The 25,760-nt window shown below is 47.8% G+C and overlaps 2 protein-coding genes across 2 annotated transcripts in view; one reads left to right on the forward strand and one right to left on the reverse strand.

Annotated features, from left to right (window-relative positions):
• PLAT (plasminogen activator, tissue type) lies at window positions 1-24,407 on the forward strand. Its single transcript, XM_007097040.2, has 14 exons — window positions 1-90; window positions 11,094-11,191; window positions 12,045-12,087; window positions 13,856-13,993; window positions 14,573-14,683; window positions 15,044-15,218; window positions 15,881-15,972; window positions 17,445-17,619; window positions 18,157-18,242; window positions 19,841-20,036; window positions 20,148-20,284; window positions 20,451-20,591; window positions 21,686-21,852; window positions 23,422-24,407. Exons 2-14 carry the CDS (start codon window positions 11,120-11,122, stop codon window positions 23,578-23,580), a joined length of 1,692 nt encoding a protein of 563 aa, XP_007097102.1. The 5' UTR covers window positions 1-90; window positions 11,094-11,119; the 3' UTR covers window positions 23,581-24,407.
• AP3M2 (adaptor related protein complex 3 subunit mu 2) overlaps window positions 16,893-25,760 on the reverse strand; it is a 34,994-nt gene continuing 26,126 nt past the window's right edge. The window contains exons 9-10 of the transcript XR_006216635.1: window positions 18,002-18,103; window positions 16,893-17,077 (exon numbers count right to left, since the gene is read on the reverse strand). The gene's annotated coding sequence lies outside the window, so the exon portion shown is untranslated. The remainder of the gene's footprint in view (window positions 17,078-18,001; window positions 18,104-25,760) is intronic.

Consider the following 25,760-nt stretch of genomic DNA (forward strand, 5'->3'; position numbering starts at 1 on the left):
TGTGCAGGGAGATTGGAGCTGAGGTCCTGCAGGAGCCCAGGGCTGAAGAGAAAGCCTCTCCCAGGGAGGGAAGGAAGACAAGCAGTGACGGTAGGTCGAATTCTGTGACTCTCTGTCTGCCCATCTCCTCTTCTCTCTCTTGAAAGTCTTTCTGGCAAGCCGAGCCACTAGAGGAATACCTTAATGAGGGACTGACTTTGTAATGCAGGCAAAAAGAGGATTAGTTAGAATCAGTGCCCAAACAGAGCCTTCGTTCTGTATCTGCATTTCATTGGGATAGGCTGAAGCTGTTTTGAAGGGCGAGGTGGTCAGGAAAGAGAGAATAGGAGGGATTATGTCTTGGAGAAGAAATCTCTGTTTGCAGAGTAAAGGGGAAAGTGAAAAGAATTGTAGAGAAATGTTCTGAATAGACAATGGGAGCACCTCATGACTAACGGGCAAGAAATGTGAATGAACTGAGCTGCCTCCGGGATTTGGGGCTATCTGAGCCTGGAGGGTCCCTGGCCATGTCGGGCCGCCCTCCCTCCTCCCCGCCCCTGCACCCAACAGAGCCCATCAAGAACTTTAAGGAACAGGGGCTAGGGATGCAGGATGGTCAACTTGCCTCCGAGCATGATTAATTAGTTGGGAAGTGCTGGGAAAGAGAAGGACGAATCAGAGAAAGGCCTCTGATCTCCCCCCACGACCCCTCCCCATCTCCACTGGTCAGTTTGTCCTCTGGCGTTTTGCCCAGTGTGCAAGTGTGAGGTCCTCTTTAAGGATTCTCAATTGGGGGGGGGGGGGATAACATCAATGGCTTTTCTTTCAAGAGCATTCTGCAGGAAGCATATCAAAGCTTTCTAGATTTTCATTGTTATTATCTTTATTTTCTTAACCTCACTGGGAGGGAGGACAGGAGGGAGCCAGGAAAGCAGAAAAACATGCTGAGCTCCCAGGTAACTAGTGACAAACTCAAATGCAAAGAACTGTGGTACCAATGATTGAGCTGAGGCAGTGACCAAGCTGGAATAATAATGGTGGTCTCCTGCAGTGGGTTGACGACAGAAAATAATTGTGTGTGTGTCTCTGTGTGTGTGTGTTTGCAATTCCATGAAGATATTCTGCAAATACAACTATTATGGGGAGTCCCCTCAAAAGTAACTTCCTAGCAATTCTTGCCTGTGGGGGCAGGAGGACTCATCCTGGGATCTCAACACTGACTTGTCCGGAATCAATATATGACAGTCAGCGTGAGTGCTTCCTGTAAGCACAGAGCCAGACTCGAGGCACCAGCAGGGATTTGTAAATATTGAAACAGAAATAGCTCCATTGCACCCATCAATTTATTATACCTAGAATATTCTCAGAGACACCAGACTCAAAGCTCTGGATCTCATCAAGAGCAAAAGTAGCTCCCCACTGCCCAATAGCTCAGTCTCTGTCCAGACTCCCTAAGACCAACTCAGTGTATTTTGTGATGCCTCTTATCAGATACTCCTGGTATCTGTGCTACTCCTCAGTGGCTTCACCGGAACAGCTCCTGCAGCCAGGGAGTAGCTGAGGGACAGCAGTGTTGCTGTTTTTTGTCCTCATTGAGGATGGGCTCTGGGACTTGGCTTTTATTTCCTTGGGTCCTAACATGTTGAGCAGACTATGCTCAGTACCTTTCCAACTATTGCAGCCAACATCCCAGCCACACCTAGTGACCATACCGATCTAAGTCTTTTGTAAATGAGTGGCTGGGACCACAGAACATTTGGGGAAACTTACTTTCCAAGGGAGGCCTATTACTAAATCTGCAAGCAACAGCTTTTCTGGTTATGGGGTTTTATAGCAACTGAAGGGGCCCTCTGGCTAAGATCTAGCTTCAGGACTTCCAAAGCTTCTAGTATGTATGCAGGTTATTTTCTATCATACAGATGAGGGGGCAACATGGTTCATAGCAATGGTAGTGAATTTCCCTCTAGTCAAAATACAAAGTCCATACACTTCTCAGAGATACTGAGTATCTGGTGGTGAGGAAAAATTGGGGTTTTGGGTTGAAATGTTCAATTTCACTTGATTATCTGGCATTGTGCACCTGCAGCCTCAGAATAATATTTTTATTCTCTGGGAGTGAATTGCAGCACTGCTCTGGTAAGATGGTTAGGATGGACAATGGGTGACCAGAATATTCCATTCATTCCTTCCTTGGGTCATTAGCTTTGCATGGAGAACAATTCTGTCTGTAGTTTCAGGCTATGAACCTTGGGCAGGTTCTGGTACTTATCATGATTACCCAGAAGATGCTAACTAGATGGTCTTTCTCTAAAGCTAATGCAACGGAGTGTCCTTAGCAGCTGCCTAGCCCTATCTGTGCAAACAACCATGACCCAGAGGGCGACTCTTGGCTAGCACACCCAGCTGAGTTGCAAAGGACGGTTTGGCTATTTGGTGCTCCAGACGCATGCATCAGTGCCTTGGAGAGGTCGGTTGGGGATTGATCTATAAGATCTGATTCCAACTTGAGCCTCTGAAGTAACCACTTCAAGGTCAGGCTGAACCCAGATACTGGGATACCTTTGTATTCAAAGCCTTTTCTGTTTATTATATGGTCCCAAATATTCCATTAATTTACAACTAGACATTAGGGAATTGAAACTGAACATGCCCCAAAGGCTCTTATGTCCTTGGAACTCTTGGGCTTTCCAAACCACACTTCCCCCTAGGGATGCCCTTGAAGGCAGAGGCTGGGGTTTGTGAATCAACTTCCTTTACCCAATGGAAGGTATTTGTGCTGAAGAGTAAGCAACTCTGGCTGTTTGCTGCTGTTATCCTGGACCCCGCACAGTGTTGTCATCTTGGGGATATGCTGTGTCAGGAACGCCCCTTGATTTTGTTCAACAAACAGCTTCTATAGTATCAATTCCAGGAGCCTACCTTGACCAGCCCCCTACCTCAATGAGAGTGAACTAGATCTCCTTCCTCCACATTCCAACAAGACCCTTTCTTCCTCTGCATTTCCACCTTCTATCCCTACATCCCTGCGTATCGCAGTGCTGATCACACTGTACTGTGATTACCTAATTACTTGTCTGTCCCGTTCCTAAACTATGAGCTTCTGAAGATACAGTATATATGTCTTTATACCATGGAGCCTGTGTCTGGTACATGGTTGGTGCTCAAGAAATGTATGATGGTAAATACATACAGTTGGTAAATCTCCACCTGTGAATTCAAGGAGGAAATGAGACTGAGCTGGGGCTTGAGGGAGAGATGGGTGGGTGGGGGATCTGACAGATGGCATTCGAGGATGACACTCAAAGAGGTTCTCAAGTCCCTTTGTTAGAGATCTTTGCATGAACAGTTTGATGTCAGCTGAATGTTTTGCAGGTTGGGGACAGGACGTAGGGAAACTAAACCTAGTAGCCTACCATGAATAATCTAAAAGAGAAAGACTACTGGTCAACTAGATCTTTTGTCACATTCATAGAAAAGAGAAACTGGTTTTATTTTGCCTTCTTGTAGCAAGAGCTGGTGTCTGCCACCTGGGATGCAGAGAAAAAGGGAAGGTTTTGTTTTGTTTTGTTTTCCTTTTTCTGGGAAGCTCCAGTTTCCTTATTTTTTATCACATAATGTCTCTGGTTTTTGAACATTTCATGTGGTCGGCATCAGACAGCCCTTATCAGGAGCAACAGCCCAGATCTTCCAGCTGTCTTGGGCACCAGTTCCTGCTTCCTCTGAGAGTCCACAGCAGCCCTGGCTTGTGTGGTGTAAATAGGTCTGGGAAAGGCAAATTAAAAAACAGATTAAAAATAGCATAAGAGGTACCACCTCATATCCAGGAAATAAGGGCTCCCGTTAATACTGTTCTGTGCACACGTACATGAAAGGTGTGAACTTTTCTTTCAGTCGTAATGAATCTAGTTGCAGCTTATCACAAGATGCCCACATGATCCAGGGAACAGGATTTCGGTATTAATGCTTGACCACACTGGGAACCCCACAGAGGGTGGCATCTTTTCTGCCTTGGTAGTTTTCAGTTGTTTTTCCAGGAAGAAGTTGTAGACTTTGGTGCTCCCATTGTTGAAGGACACTTGTGACAGTAAGCATAGCTGACTTTACTGCCCACTGGCCATTTAGAGGGCCTCTGTCTGCTTCTTCTCTAATTGCTGTAACAATTCAGCAAGGCGGGAATGATTCGCCCATTAGAAAATCCAGGAAACCACACACAACCTGTAAGTGGTAGTAGGAATTTGAAGTCAAGACTCCAGTCTTGCAGGGCGCCTGGGTGGCTCAGTCGGTTCAGTGTCCAACTTTGGCTCAGGTCATGATCTCACGGTCCGTGAGTTCGAGCCCCGTGTAGGGCTCTGTGCTGACAGCTCAGAGCCTGGAGCCTGTTTCAGATTCTGTGTCTCCCTCTCTCTGACCCTTCCCCGTTCATGCTCTGTCTCTCTCTGTCTCAAAAATAAATAAACGTTAAAAAAAAAAAAAAGACTCCAGTCTTGCTCCAGTAAATGCTATGCTCCTTGCATTTACATGCTACCCTTCTCATATATCAACTCTGAGCACATTAAAAACATTACAGTCCAGGGGCTCCTGGGTGGCTCGGTCCATTGAGCGTCCGAGTTTGGCTCAGGCCATGATCTCACAGTTTGTGAGTTCAAACCCCGCATCGGGCTCACTGCTGTCAGTGCAGAACCCGTTTTGGATCCTCTGTACCCCCTTCTCTCTACCCCTTCCCCGCTCACTCTTACACACAGTCTCTCTCTCTTCCTCTCAAAAATAAATAAACTTTTTTTTTTAAGGTTTAAAAAACATTACAGTCCAGCATCAGGACACAGTAAGGAGTGGTGGAAAGCATGTCGAGTTTGAGTCCTGACACCACTTGTCACTAAGTGTCTCACCTTAGGGCCAAGGCTTTTGTACCTTTTTTATTAATTTTTAAACATTATTATTTATTTTTGAGAGAGAGAGACAGTGCAAGCAGGGGAGGGGCCGAGAGAGATGGGGACAGAGGATCCCAGGCAGGCTCTGCACTGACAGCGGTGAGCCCGACGCGGGGCTCTAACCCACAAACCGAGAGATCATGACCTGAGCCGAAGTTGTATGCTCAACTAACTGAGCCACCCCGGTGCCCCAGCCCTTGTACCTTTTTGAAGTTAAATTCTCTCGCCTGTAAAAACAAGACAATAATATTGCCTTAAATGATTCAATGGTTATAAAAGGGTTGTAAAGTTTGTAAACCCTATGCCTGGCAAGTGGGAGATACTCGAGTGCCTGTGGAGCAAGTGGCATGAATCCACATGCAGTTCTCAAAAATATACTAGAACATCCCTTTCAGGTGAGCCCAGTGAAATGTGGACAAACTCAGTAATGATACAGTGAAAGCTTCCGATCATTTTTCTCATTCATGTGTGTTGAATTCTGGAGGTAAACCGAAGAATTATCAAGGTATTGTATATTTAATTGCCTTGCAGTGATGATGGCTTTAGGGAGTGGAAGGGATACGAGGAATTACCTTCGTGCTTAAAATGAGACACTGTTTTAGATTAACATCAGATTGTTTAGATTCAGTCTTCGAGGTTAACATTTTATTGCACTGACTAATGGAGTCAGCTTTTGCCAGCAGAACCTTGTTTTTTCTTCACAAGATTATAAGTTTATTAGGGAAGGGTTTCTTGTATTTTTATGGTAAAAGGAGGCAGGATGGACTTCTGTTTTCCAAGACCCACATCCAACACGTCCTCATTCCTTCCAAATATCTAGAATTGCCTGGCAAAGCATGGGACACGGAGCAGATGACAGTGCTCAGTGTAGATTTTTCTGAGTTGCCAGGTTAACTTAGACCCAGGTCATATGCCTATATTTTGAAGATGCCTTGGAAAGAATGCTGCTCTTGAGTGACTAGTGAGATGGGTGAGAGATAGGAGAGGATTCTATTCTATCACCTCATTGGAATGGATCAAGGTGATAAGAAACAAACCCTTCCTCTCTTGTCCCCCAGTTGTAAAAGAGCTCTATTCAAGAAGAGGGAAAAACTTGGACACACAGAAAATGAAGAATTGAAAAGTTAAGAATTGTTTACATGTTGTCAGTTTTTGAAAATGGCTTTTATTCTGAGAGCAGGGCCTTTGTGAAAAGCAGGACCTGTATACGTGGGACCAGGGTTACCAGGCTACTGGCCCCCAGTTCTGTGCTCCCTCTGGAACTTGCAAAGGTGAGCTTTTGTGGGGGCCCCACCACCTTTCCTGTGTCCGGGTCCTCCCGCCATCGCACCCCCTCTCTTGCCCTGACCCTACAGACGTGCCTTTGCTGTTCCAAGGAGTTCTTCCTTGGACTACTTTTTTTTCTAATTTTTTGGCATCCATTCTGGGCCATGATGGTTGGGGGGTGGAGAGAGGGTGTTATTTTTTTTAAAGCCATGAGTCATTTTAGAGTATTGGTATTCTTGGAGACTGACTCTCTCTTACTAAGGTTTCCAGAGAGAAGCTTTGCAAAGCAATAATAACCCAGGAATCTCCTCTACCAAAGATTAAGGTAGCAAACCTTGCACACAGTATAAAATTTGATCATAGTATCAACTTACTTTTGTCTTTCCCTTGCAATTTCCATCTTCTGTCTAGCTTGCTCATATTTCTGCCTTTTTCTTGCAAGAGTAGCAACTACAAGTCCCCCAGTTCTATACCTGCTGGAGCAATTGCATTGTTTGCTCCTAGAACCCCAGAACTTGATTGACTGTATTTATGCAGCTCTTTTATTGCCGGTCACCTCCAAGCATGTGGTTGTGTTTAAATAAAATACTTATACTCATTTATAAGTGTGTTAGTTTACACCCATTACGTCATTTGTTCTCACAACAGTGAAGACCACAGAGTGTTAGCCCTGGAGGAAAGCTCCAGAGTCCAGACCACTTGGATTTGCATCCCAGGGAGCAGATTTTATGTCTCAAAATATAGATGCTTTTGCGAAGGGCAGCGTATCAATTTTTATTCAGTCACTCTAACCTTCTGTGAATGAGGATAGCGGTTCCTTTCCGGAGGACAGATTTTTCAGAGGGAGCATGGAGAAGGTAGGACAGTGGAGGAGAGTGCAAAGGGAAATGCAAAGGCACTGAGGACAACAGGTCACCCTCAGGAATGACCCCCAGGCCCTTCCTCTGGCTGGGTGCCTATCAGTCAGCGCTCTGCCATGTTACCACTGCAGAAATGAACACTTGAGTTTCTGGCTGGCAGGATCATTGATTTCTCAGCTACAATGGCACACTTCCTTGGCTCTAGGAGAGTAACCCCCTCCCTGGTTACCAGTCCACTGTTCCCATTTTTCCCCTGGAACAGTCATCATTCACTGTTGTTCAGAAGGGCCAGTGAACAGAGTTAACTCTGTTGCTGTAGCCAGCAAGACCAACACAGCTTTGAGGCAGGGAGGTCAGAGATGCTCTAGGAGCAGATGAGGCTGCCGCACACAGATGTGCAGGCTGAGTCCCACACAAGGGTGCCCATCCATGCATCCTTGAAATGCAGTCCGTGCTTTATTTGCCAGGCCATGGGTCCTGTTTTTTTGTGTGCTTGTTTTTTAATTTGCACAGATTCTTTGTCAACTTGCCAAGCTCCATGTCTATTGAAGTCCATCCACCAGAGAGGGTGCCTTTTGCAAATCTGCCAAAATCAACTTTGTATGCTAGGGTGGACCTGCTGGGGCTGGGTCCTTAGGACCCCGGGGACCACAGGACTTATGGCCATTCTACCATTACTCTCATACAGTGATGCTTTCAGGGATTCAGGGATTCCAGTCCAACCAAAGTGAGACATCCTAGTGGTTTGTCTTTTTTCTTTTTCCTTCTCCTTCCTTCCTTTCTTCCATCCCTTTCTCCCTCTTCCCTCCCTCCCTCCTTCCTTCCTTCCTTCCTTCTTTCCCCTTCCTTCCTTGCTTTTTTAGTTTTCTGACTCTGGGAAACTTAAATATAGCAAAAGGAAGAGAACACAGAAAAAAAAATGACAAGTCTTTGTATTTATAAAATGAACCCCAAAGGACTTCTTACCCTTACACCTCGCATCTGACTCCCACATGGTGCTTCTGCCTTTGGTGGCAGCCTGTGGTTCATGTTGCTGAAGTCTGCCCTGGCAGAGGCCCCATACACCCAGAGTCTGAGCCCCTGTTTCTGGTATTCACTTGGTTCTTTGTCCAGGCACTGCCCCCAGATCGCTACAGCCACCTCTTTAATGAAGGCAAAACAAGGACACATTTTTTCCTCCTCTCCTCTTTCTCCCTTGTCTTTGGACTACACTGCTGGTCTGCTTGCAGGATGACTCACTTCTTTGTCATCCTCTTACCCCGTTCAGCCTGTCCAGCTGCTCTCATTGCCTCTGTGCAGCGAGATGGAGCTGTTGCCTTGTTGGAGACTGTCACTGGGTCAGCTCAAGGCCCGGCAAGGCCCAAAAAAGTGGGGGACAGATAGAACAGAGATGGTCTCGAACTCTCCCAGGAACGGAAGACAAAAGTAGACCCCTTTGCCCCTTATGCCCCTTAGTCGCCAAAGGGTTTTAACATGATGCAGCTGTGGGAGCAGCCACTCCAGCCCTAAGTCATGCTGTGCCTCCCTGATCTGGTCGCCCTCTCCCATTTGTCCAGGGAATGCAAATGTGTTAATATTCCATTTCTCACTTCGCAACTTTCTGACATCTAGAATGGTGTTCCATTTAGGAGGACCCAGAGCTTGTGGTTGTTGTTGTTGTTAGGCCCCTGCGTTCTTGAAGTAAAATGGTATCCCTGTATCCCAGTGGGCATCCAACCCCCTGGGCTTAGGCTAATGAGTTTATTCAAAGGGCTGGTTGGTTTGACATGCAACGCTAAGAAGGGTTAAGTTCTTTGTTGATTGGTGACTCGTTTACTAATTCATTCATTGTTTCATTCAGCATTTCTTCCTAAAGTCCCAAGAGCTTAGAGGTCCCCCTAACCTCAAGGCCTGGCCCAGATAAATAAAGGATGGGACAATCTATACACTACAAGAATCAGGACTAACATCAGGAAGAAAGAGGGGGGATCCATGTAAGAAGATCCATTTTAACTTTTTTTTTTAATGTTTATTTATTTTTGAGACAGGGAGAGACAGCATGAATGGGGGGAGGGTCAGAGAGAGAGGGAGACACAGAATCTGAAGCAGGCTCCAGGCTCTGAGCTGTCAGCAGAGAGCCTGACGCGGGGCTCGAGCTCACGGACCGCGAGATCATGACCTGAGTCGAAGTCGGATGCTTAACAGACTGAGCCACCCAGGCGCCCCAAGAAGATCCATTGTAAAAGGTTATAAAGAAATGGGATGAAATGAAGAAGGGAAATTTAAGAGGGGTTTCGGGCCATTTTAAGAAAGGGGAAAGGTAAGGAAACCTGAGAAGGAAAGTCCGGAGCAGATTCCTGCGGTCAGAAGATTATACTGAGTGTTCTTGTTTCTGATGGCCTCAACTCCCTAACTGCTCTCTTCAGAAACTTTGGGAAACCTGTGAGCAGTAGAGAGCTTCCTCCTCAGAGTGAGAAAGCCGTCCCCCTCCTCCAAGAGCACACCCTACCCTGCCCTACCCTGCCCTACCCTGCCCTACCCTGCCCGGGAGGGGGGCCTTGCTTGACACACCAGATTAGAACAAAGGCCCAGATCCTGCCTTCTTTTGGCTTCCTTCCCAGTGGGGGAGGGGCTGGGGAAGGGCCGTGCTGGTTGGCAGACGCCCTCTGAGCCTGGGTGTGGCCCCCACTGCCCTCTCGCTCCCTCTCCCTCCTCTGCCTGTCCCCAGCAACCCCAGAAGAAGCAGTGAGGCAGAAAGAGTCCTCCCACCACCCCCCTCTCTTTCTTTGTCATCCTTGCTCTGAAGGGGGCCTGTGGCCAGTGAGGGGAAGAGCACTTCCAACAGGGAAGCTTTTTGCAAAGAAACAAAGAAGGAGCCAGAGCCAGCCCAGGATGAAATTTCTGGAAGCCCCTGATCTGACAGGGCCCTGAGGACCCTGGGGATGGGGAGGAGGGGTGGGACCAAAAGTTGTTGTGACTGAAGGGAAATGAGTCAAGGGAAGAAATGCCCTGATTTAATTCTTGTGGACAAAGGAGCGAGTGGGTCTGCCAGACCACAAAATAACACCCCGACCAACTAACCTACTTTAAGCTGCTGAGGGCAAGATCACTGGGGAACAGCACATGGAAACTGGGAATTTTGGGTCCAGGAAGATCTGAGTCTAATAACCAAAAAGCAGATGCTTCTGTTCCTTTCTGCCAACCTACACTTTGCCGGCCCGTCTGTAAAATCCGAGGGAGCTGTGGGGAGGGTGCGAGCTGGTGCAGGGGAGCATTTCCTGTGCTGGACCAGGAGGCATGCCAGTTAAGAACCCAGGTAATCTGAGGTTGTCTGGCTCTGTAACGTGCCCGCAATAGAATCCCTACAGTGTCCTCCAAGAAAGTCAGAGAGGGGACATTTCTGTGGTTCCATCTCCCAGGGCAGGAATTCACTTCTAGGAAAATCAAGCCAGGGCATGGGGTACCCAGGCTGCCAAGAAGTGCCAGGGATGGCCTACGCTATTCAGCCCACAGACATCCCTGGGCAACATGATCTTCTAGCAACCCATGTCCATTGATGGACTAATGGATAAACAAGATGTGGTCTATACACACAATGGAATTTTCTTCAGCTTTAAAAAGGGAGGAGAATCTGACACATGGCCACCACATGGATGAACCTTGAGAACATTATGCTAATGAAATAAGCCAGTCACAAACGGACGTGTGTTGTAGGATTCTACTTATGTGAGGAAACTTGAGAGTTGTCATATTCATAAAGACAGAGAGTACAATGGTGGTTGCCAGGGGAGTGGGGAGTTAGTGGGTCGTGGGTGTAGAGATTGTTTGGGAAGATGATAAAGTTCTGCAGATGGGTGGTGGTGATGAATGTGCTTAATGCCACTGAACTATACACATATATCAATGGTTAAGATGGTAAATATGCACAATTAAAGGAATCTTCCAGATATTTGTGGCATTTCCCTCTGTGGGAGCGGATGCTGGAGAGGAGACGCCATGATAAAGTCATGGGTTCTTGAGTTTTATCATATTCCTTCATCTCTCAATCACACGATTGAGCTTTTTTCCCTTCTTCTTCCAGAATTTAAGGGACGCTCCAAAGGAACGATGAATAACCTGAGGAAAGAGCTGGTGTTCACCCTGCTGTTTTGTGGGGCAGCCCTCACCTTGCCCAGCCAGGTGGGTGTGCGGGTCAGGTCTGTGCCCTCCTCCACGGGCCTATGGACTCTCAAGGCCCTCGGGAGCCCAGGGTGGGCTAACGTCAGAGTGGAGAGGCAGAGGTCAGCATTCGCAGAGTATAGTGCACATACTCCTCTCTGTGCGGGATGCTTGGGATTCAGGGTTCCGGGGGGCAGAACTCTAGGCAGTTCTGCTGACCTCAGTAAACAGTTCTTAATTCTACCCCACTGTCTCTGACTGCCTTCTTTGGAGCTGTTTTTAAAGAATGTGCTTGAATTAATCCATAAAGTATTTGGGAAAGATAGTGCCTACACAGTGAGCCGTGGAAGCTGGGAAGCCACCAGTGCCACTCACCATCTAACTGGGATGGGAGCTGTCCTGTAGACATGCTCTCTAAAAATGCCCAGCAAACAAGAGCACCATCATGGAAGGCCCAGCGAGATTTTAGAGGAGAGAGAGTTGGGGATGGCTACATGGAGGGAATCAGCGGGTGTGTGTGTGTGTATGTGGGTGTGTGTGTGACTACAATTCCACTCGCCCCTTGTGGCTATTTAAATTCAGAATTAAATAAAATTTAAAAATCCAGTTCAGGCTATGGTATTGGACAGCACAGATATTAAAGATTTTCATCATTCAGAAAGTTATTCTGGCGGCACTGGTCTAGAAGGGGAGGAAGAATTAGAAAAGAAGGCGAGAAGTGGACATTGCACCTGGGGCCAGTTACCTGAGGGGGGGCTCCTGGGGCAGGTAGCATCTGATTGGCAGGTGCGCCAGTGGTCTCTGGATCAACCACCATTGTTCTTAAGATACCCAATATGTGCTGATCCTTCCTCCACCTCTGGTGGCTTTGCAGGAAATCCACCCACGATTCAGAAGAGGAGCCAGATCTTACAGAGGTAAGATGACGCTGAGGTCAGTGGAGGGGGTCAGTGGAGGCGGGAGGCAGAGTCAGGACTTAGGAGCTCCAGGCGCTCTGTCAGGGAATTTATCTGCCACCACACCCAGCTTACTTGAGCTGTGTGAAGGTGAGATTTCGCAGGGTGATTCTGCAAAGGCACCTGTGTCCCCCCTGCTCATCACTCAGCCATCCACCCAGTTAGCCGAGGCCAGGTTTGAGAGGCCAGAGCAGGTGGCCCTCAGGGAGTCACAGAGCTGGTGGGAACCTGCCAGCTCAGTGGCCCGAAACCCTGTGACACAGGTGAGAAACCCGAGCTGGAGATGGAGCGGTGACCTGCCTAAGGTCACCCCATGGCCAGCTGCAGCTGTGCTGGTCCTCCAGGGTCTTTTTCCTGGGCTGCAATCCCCTTCCCTCCTGAGTCCATGTGGCATCTTTGTCAACTGCCATCTCTGTGCTTCCATTTCTTCTGTCTGGTAAAAATGGGGTAACTAAGCTGGGTGGTCTCACAGGAGGTCCACAGCTGTGGAAAGACTCTCTCTATAAGACCGAGTCTAGCTAGAGTCGACTCTAGAAACCTGAGGAACATCCCCATGAGCATTAGGTAGGATTCCAAAAATAAAATATGCCAGCAGCCGGATTGTCTTGACTCTTGTTGGAAGAACTCTGGGCCCAGCTTCAAGTCTGAAGCCACCAACTTGGGGCCTTCATCTCTGTCCTTCATGACCTACTTCCTTCGGGTCTGGGAGGCTTTGCAACACCTCTTTTGAAGTGGAAGTTTCCTCACAGTGAGTCATGGCAGTAACTCTTAATGCCTTTGCTGTTGGATAAGCATTTCTGACAAGGGTGTCCTGACCCCAGGGGACCCTCCAAAGAAACAACAGAAAAATTATGTACAATGAGTGCTTGTCACGTCTTTAATTAATGAAAAGTTAAAGATTTGTGAAGTTGGCTTTCTGGTTTGCGAACAGAGACAAAGGGTGAGAATATCAATGCGAGCGCTTAGACTATATTCATTTATACAAAAAATACTGGCAGGAGTAGCACATTTCCCACACAGACTAAAATGTGGATTTTCTTTCTCTTGGGCTAGCAATGCATCATTTCAGTGTGGTAATACTCATGTGGATCAAAAACTCTGGCAGGCAATTTATACGTATACATGTGCATATTTTAGATGAATTAATATGAAAAATTAGAGTCTTACTTTGTAAATGTATTTTGATCGATAAATTCTTCCAAGATGAAGGCCCATCAGAAGAAAAGTAATTAAAGTGGTCTTTGGTGACAAATTCTTAGGTATCTGCTATCTTCCGGCCGAGGGCAAAAAAGGCATGAAGGATGGGTTGTATTAAAAGTGAGTGAAGTTCATATGTGGAATTTAAGAAACAAAACAGATGAACACAGAGGAAGGGAAGGAAAAATAAGATAAAAAGAGAGAGGGAGGCAAACCAGAAGAGGCTCTTAAAAGACAGAGGACAAACTGAGGGCTGCTGGAGGGGAGGGGAGTGGGGGATGGGCTAAATGGGTGATGGGGATTAAGGAGGGCACCTGTTGGGTTGATCACTGAGTGTGTTATGTAAGAGATGAATCACCGGGTTCTACTCCTGAAACCAATACTACACTGTACGTTAACCAGCTTGAATTTAAATTTAAAACAAAACAAAACAAAACAAAAAAACTGAGGGATTTTCTCAGTGGAACCAGGGGCGGGATGTCAGTGTTTGGTGAGTTGTGCCCTCAAGAGGCCAGCCTGTCTTTCGTTACAGTGACCTGCAGGGATGAAAAAACACAGATGCTGTACATGCAGAATGAGTCGTGGCTGCGTCCCGTACTCAGAAGCAACCGGCTGGAATACTGCTGGTGCAACAGTGGTCGCTCACTGTGCCACTCGGTGCCCGTCAGAAGTACGTATGGGGGCCCCTGGGTGGCTCAGTCAGCTAGCCTCTGACTCTCGATCCTGACTCCGTCATGATCTTACAGTTTCTGGATTTGAAGGCTGACAGTGCAGAGCCTGCTTGGGATTCTCACTCTCCCTCTCTCCTCTGCTGCTCTTCCACTCCCACACACACACTCTTTCCCTCTCTCAAAATAAATAAATAAACTTTAAAAGTATATTTTTTTAAAATGTACGTATGGACTGCCAGTGGAAGCTTCGAGCTTTGGGTCCAGTTTCCTGGGCCCAAACCCTGTATTTCATGTCCCTGGCTTGTCCAGACCTCCTTTTGCCTTGGGCAAATGTGAATGTGCTGAGCAAACAAGCAAGCCTGGGGCCTGGGGCTCTGCCTTCACTCACCCGGCCTCAGCTTCCTTGTCTGTCAAATGGGGAGAAAGTAGTACCTACTTCATGGGGCGCAGTGAGGATTAAATGAGTTATTTTTGTAAACTGCCTAGAACAGTGTCTGGCAGGTAGAGCGCACTCTTAAAATTTTAACTCCTTTATCCTTGGAACTGCTTTGAAGTAATTCCTTGTTTGTACTTGGCAGGTTGCAGCGAACCGAGGTGCTTCAATGGGGGGACATGCCGGCAGGCTCTATATTTCTCAGATTTTGTCTGCGAGTGTCCTGAAGGGTTTTCAGGGAAACGCTGTGAAATAGGTGAGTGGTGGGTAGGTGGTGCGAGAGAGGGACAGAATCCCAAATCTTCCCAGGAAGGGGAGGAAGAGTGTGGTGACGGGGGCGGGGTGGGGACAGGGAAGGTCGTCCAAGGGTCGGTTAGGCAATCAAAGCGCTGGGCCCAGTGGGTGCCGTCTTGGGTGCTGGGCTGGAGTCTGGCTCTGCCGCCAGTCAGCTGGGTGAACTGGCCGCCCCGTTTACCTCCTTTGCTCCGGTAGCTTCCGCAGCCAGCCCGCCACACTGGCTTGGGGGTGATACCAGAGCAGGTGCGAAACCCCTTTGGAAATCTAAAGGAAAGAGGGGGACTCACATGTGAGATGTCACCTGTCCTGTTTTGATCAGATGCCAGTGCCACATGCTACAAGGACCAGGGTATCACCTACAGGGGCACGTGGAGCACAGCGGAAAGCGGGGCCGAGTGTATCAACTGGAACAGCAGCGTACTGGCCCTGAAGCCCTACAACGGACGCAGGCCAAACGCCATCATGCTAGGCCTTGGGAACCACAATTACTGCAGGTGAGAGGGCCGTCCTCCCTACCGGGTGGGCTTTCCTCTGGTGAGGAGCTACTAGAGTCGGGGAAAAGGCCTAGTTCAGATCAGCCATGGTTCCCCAGAGACAGAGAACCAATACATTAGATACACATACAGGAATTTATTATAAGGAATTGGCTCACCCAATTGTGGGGGGTGGCAAGTCTCACATCTATAGGCAGGCCAGCGAGCTGGGCGCTCAGACAGGCTTTGACAGCACAGTCTTGAGGCAGAATTTCTTCTCAGCTTTTGCTCATAAGGCCTCCCGCAGATTGGATGAGGCTGCCGACAGATGGAGGATGATCTCTACTCAGAGTCGACTGCAGCTGTTAACCGTAGCGATCTCTTCACCACAGCACCTAGGTTCATGTTTGATTAAATAACTGGGCATTATAGCCAAGGTAACACATAAAACTAACCGTCGCAGGCCACCCCTTGTCAACATGGCTCCTGGGCCTCCTTCAACCATACTTACTCTCCACATGAAGACAATGACCAGGTCATACTTCCACCTAACACGATACAACTGCCCTGTGTACGACCAGAAATGCACTAACCTTTTCCCCAGAAGAGGATGCAAAGGCCTTGGGTCTGAGAGGGAGACTTCCCTTTTCACCTCCTCTGGCCTTCCCTGGCTGCTTTTTCAGGAACCCAGACAGAGACTCAAGGCCCTGGTGCTACGTCTTCAAGGCAGGGCAGTACAGCACTGAGTTCTGCAGCACGCCAGCCTGCCCCAAGGGTAAGCGCAGCCTCCCCGCCTTCCCTGGTGGTGTCTGGGGAAGAAGAGTCTCGAAAGACAGATCTGATAGTGTTTCTACAACTGAGGAGACGGAGGAGTGGGCTAGTGGTTGACCATTTTGTTCGCAGAGGGAAGAAAGTCAGGAGACTCAGATCTTCACTCAGGCCTGGCTTCTGACTAGCTGTTTGACCTTGAGCTGGTCTCTTTACCCACCCCCGCCACCCCCCCCCCCCCGACCCTCAGGTTCCTCGTTTACAGAGGAGAAGGTGGGCCGCATGGGTGGTTTCCAGTCCTCTTGAGGATGAACAGAGATTCTCCCTTTTGTGATTGATGGGCTTAATTCTCAATCTCTGTCTCTCTCTTTAAAAATGTTTAATAAGAGAAAATTTCCCAAATTTAAAAACCCTAAGTTACAAAAAAGCACCCTGAGTTCTGTGGTGCTTTCACAAACAATGATGTCACAATAGTATGAAAAAGAAGTTTTAAAGTTCTAACCACTCATATACGATAATAATGTACATTCTGTCTACAGGTAGGTCTGACATACCTGTCTGTGAATTTGAGGGCTCTTTACACTAATTCTTTTTTTTTTTAATTTTTTAAAATCTTTATTTATTTTTGAGACAGAGAGATACAGCGTGTGAGCAGGGAAGGAGCAGAGAGAGAGACACACACACACAGAATCTGAAGCAGGCTCCAGGCCCTGAGCTGTCAGCACAGAGCCTGACATGGGGCTCGAACTCATGAACTGTGAGATCATGACCTGAGCCGAAGTCGGACACTCAACCGACTGAGCCACCCAGGCACCTCCTCTTTACACTAATTCTAAAGCATCCTCCCCACTCCCAGGATTGGTAAAATTGGGACTCACTGGTCTAGGTGGCCCTTTAATTATACTGTTTATAGTGGTACACTTTGCCAGTTTCAAATTGGGAGAAAGGAGGGTAAAATGGGGGCAAATAGGTGAAAATAGGCAGCATTCCTGGGTCCATGTCCTGTCTCCTGCTCGAGCCCAACAAATCCTTCAGATCACTGGCAGACAAAATCTGGGAAGTTAGGGGCTGCGGACATGTCCGTCCATTGAAGATCCTTGGTTCGCCACAACCTGTCAAGTACAAACCAGGAAACCCCCTGTTACTTTCAAAGCAGCTCCAGCAATAATCACCTATAATTGAACACAGCATCCCTATCTGCTGAATGCGAATCCACCCTCAGCATCACTCGACACAGCAATCTAGGAAGCCACATCCAATCATGAAAGTTGGCCCAGCAGACAGAAGCCACTTCACATCCCTCTGTAAAAGGGTTGGAAGAATGAGGAAAGAGGGGAGTTGGGATGCTATCACGTCCTTCTTATGGCGAGCCTGGCTGCCTACAGCCTCTCGGGCCAGCGGCTCCGGCTGCAAACCCTGATATGCCTGCTGTAGCATTTAATTGGCTATGTGTCAATGTGAGACTTTCTTTTGTTCCAGAAAAAAACGGGGACTGCTACTTTGGAAAAGGGTTAGCATACCGTGGCACCTACAGCCTCACCACGTCTGGTGCCTCCTGCCTCCAGTGGAGTTCCAGGGCCCTGATAGGCAAGGTCTACACAGCGTGGAAGAACAACGCCCAGGCACTGGGCCTGGGCAAACACAACTACTGCCGGTACGTAGCACAGGGGCCATGGGTTCCTATCTGGGCAGGGGGCAGGAGTGGGTGGTGGGATGAGAGATTTCATGCCTAAAGTTGTATGAAAGACTCAGTGGGTGGGAAGGAACCATGGACATTATCTGGCCGCACGTATTCATTTGCTGGAATAACACCTGTTATGAAGAGTGAAGTTCACCAGTGTTTCAGCCCACATCCCAGGCTAGAGGTGCAATCCCACAGCCACTCTGTCCTCATTGTTCTGTTCCTCTGTGGCACCTTTCTCCCAGTGAGTCATAAGAGTGTTCTCATAGCATTGCTCACGGTACCTTCCAACACACCTGCGAGATGACGATGTTATATTGCTGATAGAAAAACAAAGTTAAGATTGTTTTCCTACCGTGAGATCTCTGATGGAGCCAAGTTCAGAACTCAGGACCCTCCTGCCCAGCTCAGTGTTTTTGCCATCGGTTTACTGAGCCTCCTTCCTCGCTCACGTGGCCTGCGATGGGATTGAAAATGTGATTGAGAACCTTGACCTCTCTCACCATCTAGGAACCCAGATGGAGATGCCAAGCCCTGGTGCCACGTGTTGAAGGACCACAAGTTGACGTGGGAATACTGTGATGTGCCCCAGTGCTGTAAGGGCTGGCCCTTGGCCACATCCCTCTGCCCAGTCTCACCTCCTGGCCATTTCCTCTACCATTCCCCGTGTCTTCACAGCTGTCTGCTTCAGACCCAGATTTTTAGGAGGGCCTTGGTGGGGAAGGGCCTCCCATGACTGGAGCCACGGTAGGATGACAACACTCTGGGCAGGTGCTCACTTCCCACGCACGACCAGGATGGGAGGGGCAGAAAGAAAGAGAAGAACTTGCCAGCTGCTCTTAGCATTTATTAGGCTCTAAACTTCTCTCTCCAGTTGCCTTTATTAATGATTGACCATGAGGTCATAGTGAGCATAGAGGAGGATAGCTCTCATATGTGGCTCCCTAGATAGCAAAGTGCTCTCACTGTGTGCTCCCGACAACGTGGTGACAGGCAGTCCTCCTACGTCCAGCTTACTGATGAGGAAAGCAGCTCAGAAGTCATGTGGCCTGCCCAAGCTCACTGGGCTCTGAGCCACACAGCTGGGGTCTGACACCGCATCCTCGGACCCCACAGCTTGTACTTCTGCTGTGAGCTTTTCCACCTTTCCCACAGAGCCCATTTAACACAGGGGGACTCTGGAGGGGGTTAACGCTGGGTTAGTGGAGGGGGTGGAAGACAGAGAAAATTTAAGTTGGCACATTTTGCTAAAAAAAGACACTGAGAATAGATTATTATAAACTTTTTAAAAGTTTATTTATTTATTTTGAAAGACAGAAAGAGTATAAGTGTGAGAGGAATGGGGACAGAGAGAGAGAGAGAGTTTGGAAGAGCATCTAAGCAGACTCCATGCCGTTAGCGAAGAGCCCAATGCGGGGCCCCGAACTCACAAACCGTGGTATCATGATCTGAGATGAAGTTGGACACTTAACCAACTAAGCGACCCAGGTGCCCCTCTGTGAATAGATTATTATTACTCAGTTCCTGTGAATGCACGTACCTTCCAGAATGTTTCTCAAGGAACGTATTATTTAACTGGGCAAGTAAGACACAAACCACCAATGAACTCACAGCCAAAGTCCTACATGGTAGGTCCTCAGTGGGCAGGATCAGCAAGCTCATTCAGAGCCTGGTGGGCTGGGAGTGTTAAGAAAGCCTCAAGAGGAGTTGGGATTTCACCTAAGCCTTGAAAAGTGGGCAAAGTTAGTAGATGAAAAAGAAATGGGGAACATTGCCCATTAGAGGAAGTTGCACTGCCGTGTTATTTCTGCAGCCAGGCAGCAGGTGCAGGAAAAAGCCAGGAGTAATGAAGCACGGCAGAAAGACCCCCAGTTTGGAGTCTGGCAGGTCTGGGTTCTAATCCAGGTGTCCCTGTGATTTTGGGCAAAAATTTCCCAGAATCTCTGAAGTTCCATGTCATGAGGGTTAAAGGAAGTGTACCTGTGATGGTTGGCATGTACCATGTACTCGACAAATGAAAGCTGTGGTTTTTATTACCATGCAGACTGTCCTCTCACTCTCTGCTAACCTGGAGAAGTGTAGTAAGCCTGTAGAAACTTGGGGTTCCAAGAGAAGAAACCAAGATAGGTGCTCAAGGAACCCCCCGCCAGGGACCACAGGTCTGACGTCCCTTCTCTTTCCTTTCCTCTCCCAGCCACCTGTGGGCTGAGACAGTACAAGCAGCCTCAGTTCCGCATTAAAGGAGGACTCTACGCAGACATCACCTCTCACCCGTGGCAAGCTGCCATCTTTGTCAAGAACAGGAGGTCACCAGGGGAGAGGTTTTTGTGTGGCGGAATACTGATCAGTTCCTGCTGGGTCCTGTCTGCTGCGCACTGCTTGCAGGAGAGGTAGGCACTTCAGAAAAACCCAGTAGGTCTCCCTAGACTCTAAGGCCTTGAACCCAGGCCTGTTAGAAGGAGCCTTACAGTGAGCAGAGCATAAGGCTGTTTCTCCATTAGGTATCCTCCCCACCACCTTAAGGTGGTCCTGGGCAGAACGTACCGAGTGGTCCCTGGAGAGGAGGAGCAGAAATTTGAAGTAGAAAAATACATCATCCATAAGGAATTTGATGACGACACTTACGACAACGATATTGGTAAGATGTCACATTCTCCCTGCTGCGGACGGCACCATACACAGCCACACATGTGCACTCACACCTCTTCCCCCCCCCCCACTCTCGCCTCCTCCTTCGTCTTCCTCCCCTCAAGTCAGAAGCAGCCCTTCCCACGCGGCTTATTCCCTTCTTCCTCTTCTCCCAGCACTGCTGAAACTGCAGTCAGACTCGCTACAGTGTGCCCAGGAGAGTGACACTGTCCGCACCGTCTGTCTCCCTGAAGCTGACCTGCGCCTGCCTGACTGGACAGAATGTGAGCTGTCTGGCTACGGCAAGCACGAGGCGTGTAAGTGGAAGGAAGTCTCGGCCCCATCCTGTCTGTCTGCAGGACAGCAGGGCATGCACTTTCTGGTGGAAGAAAAAGCAGTGACGTTCTAGCCCTGGTTCAGGCACTGATGTAAATGTAGGCAAGTTCCCTGCGGACCGAGAACCCCTCACCTGCCTTCCCTACTTCGCAGGGTCACTGTGCAGGCCACGAAGGGTCTGAGTAATACAAGTGCTTTGAAGAGCTTCAGACTTCAGGAAGGTTCTGATAAGAAGTGGAGTACAGTGATTAGGGGGTGTGGTTCTTTTTTTTTTTTTTTTTAACGTTTATTTATTTTTGGGACAGAGAGAGACAGAGCATGAACGGGGGAGGGGCAGAGAGAGAGGGAGACACAGAATCAGAAGCAGGCTCCAGGCTCTGAGCCATCAGCCCAGAGCCCGACGCGGGGCTTGAACTCACGGACCACGAGATCGTGACCTGAGCCGAAGTCGGAGGCCTAACCGACTGAGCCACCCAGGCGCCCCTAGGGGGTGTGGTTCTTGGACTCTCTGGTCCCGTAGTCTGGAGATCAAATCTGAGATCTGCATCTTGTAGCAGTGTGGCCCAGGACGGGGATTTTTGTTTTACACCGTCCCAAGCCCCTGTGTTCTCACCAGTAACATGGGGGTAGACTTAGCTGCCTCCTTAGACGGTGAGAATGAAATGATAGTAGGTGAAGGCAGTGGTTTTCAACTGGGGTGATTTTGCCCCCCCAGCAGACCCCGGCAATGTCTGGAGGCATCTTTGATCGTCACAACTCAGGATGGAGGTTTATACTAGCATTTAGGGAACAGAAGCCCAGGATGCTGCAGACATCTGCAGTGCCCAGGAGAGCCCCCCTCACATTATCTGGCCCCAACGTCACCAGTGCTACTACTGAGAAACCATGGGCTAAACTCTGTAAGATTTCTGGCTTTGTCAGTCAAAACAATCTTGACGATTTTGTAGGCGTCCACCTAATATGTGTGAAAGCTCGAGACAAGTTAGCCATTATTGGAAAATTTGGCTTCCTCCCTCCAAAAGGTTTACAAATACTTTCCCTAAAACCATCGGACATTTTCCCTTCTCTCTTGCAGCTTCTCCTTTCTATTCTGAGCGGTTGAAGGAGGCTCATGTCAGGCTGTACCCAGCCGGCCGCTGCACGTCACAACACTTGTTTAACAGAACCGTGACGAACAATATGCTGTGTGCTGGAGACACACGAAGTGGTGGGAACCAGGCAAACATCCATGATGCCTGCCAGGTAAACACGAGAGTCTCGCCAGAGCCTGAACCCACCCAAGGGTAAAAGTGTCCCTTGGCCAACAGGCTCCGAACCAAGAAACAAGTTACAGCCAGAACCGGGGGATCTCATCTTGAGGAGGCAGTGGAAGTTCGAGATGAGAGCCTCAAAGAATAACACAATCAGAGAAAGATCAAAGTTACCCAAAGTTATGAAATCTAAACTGCAGGAAATTTCCCCAATGTCTCTACCGGAAACTCCACCTGGTTCAGGGTTTCCTGTAGGCCCAGGCAATTGATTGACTATTGAAGTGATGGATAAAGCAACACAAATTAAGCAGTTCTTTTTTTTTTTAATGTTTATTTAATTTTGAGAGAGACAGAGCACAAGCAGGGGAGGGATGGAGAAAGGGGGAGACACAGAATCTGAAGCAGGCTCCAGGCTCTGAGTTGTCAGCACAGAACCCGGCACAGGGGTCAAACTCATGAACCACGAGATCGTGACCTGAGCCGAAGTCGGGTTGGATGCTTAACTGACTCAGCCACCCAGGCACCCCAAATAAAGCAAATCTTGACTTCTGGGGGTGCTGGAGAACTGGGGTCTGCCACGTAGAAGGGGGAGGAGGGGCTGTAGCTTACTAGGAAGGGGGACATGGATGATTTGTGAGAAATAAGTTTTAAAAACTCTTATTCAGCCCTAATATGAGGTTTTTAGCCTGGGAAAGCAAACTATTTCAGGTTGTCTGTGTTGGCATCCTTATCAGAGTTAGTACTTCTCTTTTGTGATAATGAGGGACTGGGTATGGGACACAGACCAACCTGTGGCATTAGGACCTAAATATAACCAAGGCACAGTTATTGATGAGACATTTTCAAACCTACAGTGTGTCAGGCTCTCCATCGAGGGCCTGGGGGTTGGAGGGGAAACAAAAAGAAGGAAGCAGGGCTCTTGCATCAAAGACTTTGTGGGCTTTGTTCTTATAAGGTAATCATATCAGCCTCTGCCCTCAGTTCCTTGACAACCTTTGTCTCTTTCTGAATGATTTCTTCAGAAACCTCAGCTGTACCCCTGGCTCAACAGTCATAAAAAGTTGTATGCAAAGTGAAAATATGATCTGCAAGCTTCAACTTAAAAACAAAAACAAGAAATTATTTTGGTTCAATAAGACGGTAACAGCCAATTACCCAGAGTCTTACAAAATGTCATATGTCGTTCTCAGAGTTCTTCATGCTCTCTCCCAATTAATTCCTATAATAACCTCATATGGTAGCTAGCATGAAGTCTATTTTACAGAATATTGAATATTGAATACAGAATAAGAATATTGAAGCACAGTGAGTCTAAGCCCACATAGCTAGTAAGTGGGAGAGTTAAAACCAGGGTTGTGGCCTGAAATGTCTGAGCAATTATCTCAATTCTACTTTGCAATGTAGAACCTAATCCCCTACAGGATCAAGATCTTTGAGATAACAATTTCCCTCTCTGAGCTAAGTACTTTGAAGAATACGATATTAGCACTACAATATTAACCCTAACTTCCCCCTAAAGAGTCTGTGTGTTGTGCAAACTGACCTGTTCTCTCTTTTGCAGGGTGACTCAGGTGGCCCCTTGGTGTGTATGAAGGACAACCACATGACTCTAGTTGGCATCATCAGCTGGGGCCTTGGCTGTGGGCAGAAAGATGTTCCAGGTGTATATACCAAGATTACTAATTACCTAGACTGGATTCAAGACAATATGCGACCATGACCAAGGACTCCCAGTTCCCTGACATCATGGGAGGAAGCCCCAGCTTCCTCCACTTCAGAAGACACACCAAGGCGGGGTGCTTCTTCACAGAGATGAGCCATAACACAGTACAAGTGGGTGGCGGGTGGGGGGAACCGATAGGAGAGGGGAGAGGATAGGTTTTCACAGGTACTTCCCATTTTAGAAGTTTCCAGGGGCTAAGATTGGATTTCAGACTGGATTCTGTCAGCTGAGAAGACAGATAAAAGCCAACCCCTCCTGGAATACGACCATCTAGGGCAGAAGAGAGGTAGACCAAAAGCCCCACCTCCTGATCTGTCAACATGTGAAGTGCTGGAAATGGGACCACAAAGATGAAAGCATGTCTCAGTAGTAAAAAAACAAAAACAAAAACAAAAAACAACCCATCATCTAGATCCTTCAGGAAGGAAGGATTGCTTTAGAAATGGAATGTCTATTTATACCCACAAGGAAGCCCAACATGGGCCTGCTAATACGGGATGGGCTGGCTGGCCAGATCATGTCCTCAACATCTTTTAAATCCAGTGTTTGGCTTTTCCCTTTCTCCACTCTACAGCTCTTGGAAGGAAATCCTTTTGTGGATAGTGTAAATCTTTTTTCTGTATAAACTTTATAATAAAACAGGAGACTTGTATCATTTTAATACCTGACAAACTAGGCTTTAGTATATTTATATCAATCCATTTTCATTTTTACTTTGTTGCCACACCCCTGTATTATACTGTGCTGAGATAATAAATTCAGATATATTTTTCACATATTTTCCCAAATCAGAGTGGAGTAATATTGTTACGTTGGCAGTATCTCACGGCTTATTTATTCTTGTCATTCATGGTCACATCTTTAAAATCATTTCAAATATTTCCTTTCATTCATCCGACATATACAGAATACTTTATAATGTACTAGTGATGGGCTCTTGGAATGGTGGTGGGGTCCGGAGCTGATGGCCAAGAAAGAAATCTTGAGACATCTTGGATGCAAAAAGGTGATTCTTAAAGCACAGACACAGGACCCCATGGGCAGGAAGAGCTGCCCTGGGACCCTGAGGAGAGACTGATTACCTACTTGGGAGTTGGGGGAGGTAAAGTCAAGGGGAAGTTTCCAAAGGGATTTTCATATGCTAAAGAAGACTCCCAGGCTACTGGAGGCCTAGCTATTGTCAAGCTAAGATTGTTTTTCCCTCTAGCAAAGCATTTAGACAGTAGGGGGTTCCTGAAGAAATGTTCTAGTCTGCCTGCCTCAAGTATTCGTCAATGGGCTGCAGGTTATAAGGAAATTTAATTTATCTACCATTTCCTTCTGCCTTTGTTTCCCACATCACCAGGTGCTGTGGACAGTAAAAAGGGGGAAGAAGGCAGTTCTTGGTTTGACAGGGAAATAAGGTACTTAAAGAAATACCAAGGATAGGGGCACTTGGGTGGCTCAGTTGGTTGGGCATCTGACACTTGATTTCTGTTCAGGTCTTGATCCCAGGGTTGTTGAGATCAAGCCTCTTTCTCCCTCTGCTCCTCTCCCTGGCTCACACATGCTTGCTCACTCTCTAAAAATAAAAAAGAAATACCAAGGTAGAACAGAGTTGGGTCACAAACCGGCAGAGAGAAACTTACTGGCATTCAGTTGCATTAAGGAATCTTAAGGAAAAAACAGGTAGGGCTTTTAAAAGTTGGCCAAGATTTGGGGCGCCTGGGTGGCTCAGTTAAGTTTCCGACTTCAGCTCAGGTCATGATCTCGCTGCTAGTGGGTTGGAGCCCCGCATTGGGCTCTGTGCTGACAGCTCAGAGTCTGGAGCCTGCTTCAGATTCTGTGTCTCCCTCTCTCTCTCTGTACCTCCCCTGCTCGCACTCTGTCGCTCTCAAAAATAAACAAAATATTTTTTAAAAAATTGGGTAAGGTTTAGACTCGTGGAGAGGGGTGGGCAAGGGACTCTTGCAGCAAGGAATGTCACTGCATGAAAAGATAAAGATCTGGAGAGCAAAAAGAGCAGTGGGAGTAGGGAGAGGATTTTGTACAGGTTGTCAGAAGTGAAGTTCATGAAGAACACAGGTAGGAATTTAGATGACGGTGCTTTGAATGCCAGGCAGTTTTGGACTTCATTCTGTAGGCAGCACAGAGCCACCGGGGTTTACGTGTAACAGGAATGATGAACTGAACAGAAC

Source organism: Panthera tigris, chromosome B1 (genome assembly GCF_018350195.1).
Source record: "Panthera tigris isolate Pti1 chromosome B1, P.tigris_Pti1_mat1.1, whole genome shotgun sequence".
Classification (NCBI taxonomy): Eukaryota; Metazoa; Chordata; class Mammalia; order Carnivora; family Felidae; genus Panthera; species Panthera tigris.